The 6,209-nt window shown below is 38.1% G+C and overlaps 1 protein-coding gene across 1 annotated transcript; it reads right to left on the bottom strand.

Annotated features, from left to right (window-relative positions):
• Positions 1-2,568: 2,568 nt before the first annotated feature.
• Positions 2,569-5,863, bottom strand: LOC147857715 (pentatricopeptide repeat-containing protein At3g63370, chloroplastic-like). Its single transcript, XM_087326861.1, has 2 exons — positions 3,405-5,863; positions 2,569-2,668 (listed from the first exon to the last, which is right to left on the bottom strand). Exon 1 carries the CDS (start codon positions 5,769-5,771, stop codon positions 3,405-3,407), a length of 2,367 nt encoding a protein of 788 aa, XP_087182987.1. The 5' UTR covers positions 5,772-5,863; the 3' UTR covers positions 2,569-2,668.
• Between the last annotated feature and the right edge of the window lie 346 nt (positions 5,864-6,209).

Raw genomic sequence — 6,209 nt, 5'->3', positions numbered from 1 at the left:
TACTTTTTACACGAGCTTCTATACATCCTTTCCACCCTTTCTTTTCCCTTTTCTTTTGCATGTGCACAATTAATTGCCTTTGTGTGCACACACATTGCACATGCACATTTTGACCCCCCCTTTTGCTGGTTTTTCCCACTCTCGAGGAGTAAATGAAGGCTTCTTCGTATTGCTTGACGTGGAAGCGTGTGCCTCTAACTCCAAAATTTGTTGTTGAAGGTTTTTAAACTGATGCTTATTGGCATCAAGAAGCCCTTCAAGTTTGGAGGAACGCACTTGTGACCATTGTCATTGACTTGACAATATCATCTTGCGTTTTACAGAAAGCATCACTCGTGACGAATTCAATATCGTCATTAATATCCTCGTCATGGACCGGAGATATTGGTCGATCATCCTCATCTCGCATCGGAGAAATTGGATGACCTTGATGGGTGGGAGATGTGGGATGTGTCGAAAAACTTCAATGGTTGGGAGATGTGTGATGTGCGGAATTGCGAGAGGAGGAAGCCATAAAAAATAAGGAGAGGTGAGAGAGTAAAGAAATAACTATACTAAAGTCTAAAGTACTAAAGTGTTATAAAAGACTTTAGAATTTGGATGAGGAAATGAAGAGTGATAGATCATGAGAGAATGGGTATATACTTATATACCCTATTTTCTCAAGTCTCTGAGTAATAAAGATTCCCCTAGATATGTCCAATTTAGGCATTTATTATCCCCTTTTCATCTATAGGGATTCCAAGATTAGACATTAGGAGCAATACCCTTTTAGAAAGTCAGTGAGGATTAGTCAATCACCAACTCTCTAAGGTTAATCTCTTGAATGCTTCCAAACTAGGAAATTCTGCCTTTTTAGTTATGAGAATTCCTAGTATAGATTTTAGAGATAAACATCCCCTTTTTGGAAGTCGGTGGGGATAGTAGGTGACTTCCTTGAGAATAACTATACTAACCAAACGATGATGATGATCATCCCAATAATGATGATCTCTTCACTCATCATCCCCATATTCCTCCTATTCATCTCATACTCATGATCCCCTCTCAAACATTAATTTCTTCTCTTATCTCTCTCCTTCGTATCGATTAATAAATGATGATGATCTTATCCATATAATTATGTTATCATCCTTATAATCAACTATTTAATCATCCATATAATCCATCCATAAACACTAATGATCTATGGTTTATCCATTCATCATTGCGTAATTAACGTGCACTCGTGGTGATGGATGATTGTGGCCATTCAAATAAACCTTAGGGTCGATGATCAATTGATTATCGACATTCAACGATCATCACCCCAGTTCTTTGGGCCAATAATAAAATTGATTAACAATGAACATTATCCATATATATGGTGATCATCAATTAATTCATCGAAATATTAGATGATCAAGCATCACCTATAGCATATTAGGTGGCCGACCTCTAGAGATGTGATCTCCACACGTAAGGCTGCCTCATGGGCATGGCCATCAGATCAAGAGGGGTATACGAAAAATAAAATATAAGTATATTTTAAGGTGCTTTTATTTTAATAAATATATATTAAATATCTTAACGTAAACAAACACATAATAATAATAACAATAATTTTATAAAACTTTCCTCTCCCTTTTTAAACCCCTTGATTTTTTTTTTGTGCATCAGTGGATCAAACTCAAAGCCTTTTCTTTTAAGGTTATAACAAGAATCCATTAACCAACCCATCACACAAATCTTGTTATGATAAGGTCCATGTCAAAACCTTAATATATTTATTATACAGAACCCCCTACAATAAACCGCACATCAACATATCATCCCCACACGGAATCTCCGTGGCGTTTTCGACACTTCCCCAATCCATCATTAAACATACATTAGTACATAAATAAATAAATAATCATATTTTCCCATACTAAGGCACACAACGCGAATCCAATCAAACATTATATTTTTAGGGTTAAAACCGCTTTGATACCATATGTAATAACCAAGATCATTAATCCTAAAATAAAGATATAAATGACACAATCATACTGAAAATACGCGTTACCACCCACCCGCCCCCGCGCTAGAGTCGACAACACAGACGAGGAATCCCGATCTGTCCCATACCAGCCAGGATCTCCACGTCAGGACCTTGGTAGATGACTAGTCCACATTAAAGAGAGCTTCGTTAGAACCACTAATGGGGCTCTGCCTAACTAAGGAGAGTATGCCCTATTTATAAGACTTAGGCCATGTAATGACATCTACATTAGGTCAGTCCAATAAAGCTGACGACTCAAATATTACAGTATGATAGCCCCCAAATAAGCACGTCTAAACCAATGAACATTACATCATGGGACATAGAGGTTAATATCAAATGTGTAAATTATAATGAAGGTAATTGGCACATTGATGATAATTTCTAGAGAATTTTGAGGCCAATCTCATTAGTGAGAATGAAGAAGATGATGGATTTTGTGGTCAATTGTACTACATTGCATGATAACTATGAGAAAATTTGTTGTGAAATACCTTGAACATAGAAACCCTAGAAATAACACATTTTTGAGACCATTCTTCACAATGGACAAGAGTTTGAGTTGAGAGACAGTGAATGAGATACACATTACAATTGATTCTACTAATTCTTGTTTGCCATAAGAATCTACACCCTTGGAACCCACTTGATTCTCAACAATCAGTACAACTGTAGGCTTTTTTTTTCTTAACATTCTAAAAATTAATTGCATATAATTAGCAATGGGCATGATTCGGTTTCAAGGCAAAGAAACCGAGTTGAACCAAAACCAAACCATTTATTTAAAACAAAAACCAAACCAAACCGTTTATGGACTCTCAGTATTTAAACCAAACCATTTAAGAAAAAGTTGAAGCCAAACCATTTACAGAAAAGTTGAAGCCAAACCTAACCATTTGATAAAAAATTTAAACTTAACCATTTGATATAAAATTTAAACCTAACCATTTAAGTCAAAACTAATTAAACATCTAAATAAACAAAAACACATTAAATTAAATAAACATTTAAGTTCAATTTATTAAATCAATAAAAGAAACTTTAATTAAACCATTAAATCGATAAATTATTAAGGCAAAAAAAATGATAACAAAAAACCTATAAACCTGAGTTTTAAAACCAAACCGTTTATCCTAAATCCAAACCATTAAAATATTTTGGAACCAATAAACCGTTAAACCATGGCTTAACGGTTCAGTTCGGTTTGAACAAAAACCGTGCCCATTACTACATATAATATCGTAGTGTTGTATTTTTGCACAAGTTCTTCATTTGTCAATATGCTTTTAAAATTGATCAATTTGTCGCATACTTCCAAAATGTTCTTTTGATATATACATTTTTCTTTTTTGTAATACACTTAAAACATACATGCATACACTTATCTTACTTTCATTAGAAAACCAGTTTCACGTTGTTGCTTGAATCTTCCCACACATGCTTCTCTTGCCTCTTTCAAAGAGCATATTTTTGGTCTCATGGATTCGACCTTCACTGCATCTTTTTGCATGCCAGCAGCTGCAAAAATTTCAGCCATTAGGATATAAGCCGCAGTAGCACTATCATCAAGTTGCAACACCTGATCAAATGCCAATTTTCCAAGGACCACATTTCCCCACTTTCTACAAGCACCAAGCAGTACAATCCAAACTACAGGATAATCCGATGGCATTGCCTTAATCACCAACATTGCCTCATGAAACAAACCCGCATTTCCATAGGCAAATACCATGCAAGTATGGTGCTCCACATTCGGACTAATTCCATATTTCGTCATCATTTCTGTCAAAAGCACTTGGGCCTCATCTAAGAGTCCAGCGTGGCTGCATGCCGTCAAAATAGACAAGAGTGTAACTTCATTAGGAGAAAGACCCCCAAGTTTCAATTGTTGGAAACATTTCAGTGCCTCTTGGCCTTGCCCTTCTTGTGCATACCCTGCAATTAATGTATTCCAAGACACTATGTTCCTTATGCTAAACTCTTCTAAAAGTTTTTGTGCTTTTGTAAGGATACCACATTTGGCATACATACCCACCAAAGCATTTCCAAGCATGCTATTATTCTTTAACAAACCCTTCCTCACAATGTCATCATGAATGTGTTTGCCCTTGTCTATTGAACCTGTACACCCACATGATTTTAGGATAGAAAGATACGTGATGTTATCAGCAAGGAGGCCCTCAATCTCCATCAATTCTAAACAGCTTAGAGCTTCATGACCCTGACCTTGCTGAGCATAACCAGAAATTAGTGAATTCCATGAAACTATGTCTCGAATAGGAAGTTCTTGAAGCACTTTTTGTGCCTCTATAAGCATACCACATTGAGCATACATATCAACCAAAGCATTACCGAGCACAATATCTTTCTTCAACAATCCTTTACTCACAATCTCTCTGTGAATTTGTTTCCCCTTGTCAATGTCTTTGGTAATGCAACAAGCCTTCAATAAGGAAAGAAAAGTAATTGCATTCGGAGAATGGCCCTCACTTTGCATCCTCTCAAAACATTCTACTGCTTTGTGACCTTGCCCCTCTTGGACATGGCCTCCAATGATAGCATTCCAGGTAACACTGTCTCGAATATGAAGCTCTTCCAATATTAGTTGTGCTTTAGCCAGCATGCCACATTTGGCATACATATCTATCAATGCAGTGGCGAGTGCCACATCCTTGTCTAAAAACCCCCTACTTACAACCTCCTCATGGACTTTCTGGCCTTTCTCTATAGATCTTGTGCTTCCACATGCCTTTAGAATGCAAATGAAGGTGATAGCATCTGGCAAGTGGCCTTCATCATGCATCTGATCGAAACACTTGATTGCTTCCTGACCTTGCCCGTGTTGAGTATATCCTTCAATTAATGTTGACCAAGTGACTACATTTCGATTCGGAAGGCCTTCAAGTACTTCTCGTGCTTTTGCAAGTGCACCACATTTCGCATACATATCAACTAATGCAGTGCCAATTGCAATATCCTTATATAGGAATCCCATTCTTCGAATCTCATCATTTATTTGTTTTCCCTTGTCCATGGCTCTAGTGCTTCCACATGCTTTCAATATACAAATAAAGGTGACTTCATCTGGAGATAGGCCCTCGTTTTGCATCAATTCAAAACAATCCAATGCTTGGCAATACCGTCCTTGTTGGGTATACCCTGTAATTAGTGCATTCCAAGTGACTGCATCTCGAACAGGAAGCTTTTCGAGCACTTCTTGTGCTTTTGCAAGGTTCCCGCATTTGGCATACATATCCACCAAAGCAGTGCCGAGCACAACATCCTTCTCCAGAAGACCAAGGTTCATGAGTTTCTCATGGATTTGCTTTCCTTTACCTATAGCTCCTATGCTTCCACATGCCTTCAAGATACAAATGAAGGTTACCGCATTAGGGAACAACCCCTCCCTCTGCATGTGTTCGAAATGGTGGATGGCTTGGTGAGGTTTCCCATTCTGGACATACCCTGAAATGAGTGCATTCCATGGAACTACATTTGGAGAAGGGAGGTTCTGGATCAGATCTTGTGCTTTTTCAAACATGCCGCATTTGGCATACATACTGATTAAACCAGTGGCGAGGTGTGGAGTTCTTTCAGGTAACAAGCCATCTCTGAGTATCGCGGCATGGAGTCGACTGCCTTTGCACAGGTCTCTGTTCTTGGCACAAGCCTTGAGCAAGGCAACATAAGGAAAGCCGTCCGTCCATGGGGGAAACGGCAGCATTGCCTGACTATGGACCAGCCCCATTCATGGTATGCTCGTCTTTCCATGTATGCATCAGGAGACCCCAAGCCAAGGGGGAATTAAAAGCTCAGTCAGGTTCCATCACCATGCTTCTTTCCCCATCCTCCATCCTCCATCCTCCATCCCTCCTCCTGAGTCCTTACATGATAGTAGATACATCACATCACACCCTCGTCTTTGAATTGGGACTGTCTTCACCAAGATTGACCTTCGAGGAGCTTATAATTTAATTTAATGATGAGTGAAAAAGTGTGAATTTCACCTTATCTTGGTGGAGTTCCTCAACTACATACATACATTATCTAATCACCTAAGTTATGATGGATAGAAGATACATAGAAGGTAGCAAACAATCAATGTTTGACCCATCCTTACATGGCTGAAGTATGTACTTGCAATCATTCATCGGTTCCACTATTTTCTATTAACGATTTATTATAT

This window comes from Azolla caroliniana, unplaced genomic scaffold (assembly GCF_043228905.1).
Source record: "Azolla caroliniana isolate FFs.n. ecotype wild unplaced genomic scaffold, voAzoCaro1.0.p SCAF_11, whole genome shotgun sequence".
NCBI lineage: Eukaryota > Viridiplantae > Streptophyta > Polypodiopsida > Salviniales > Salviniaceae > Azolla > Azolla caroliniana.
Note: the sequence above shows the minus strand (reverse complement) of the source record. Positions and strands in the feature narration are given on the sequence as shown.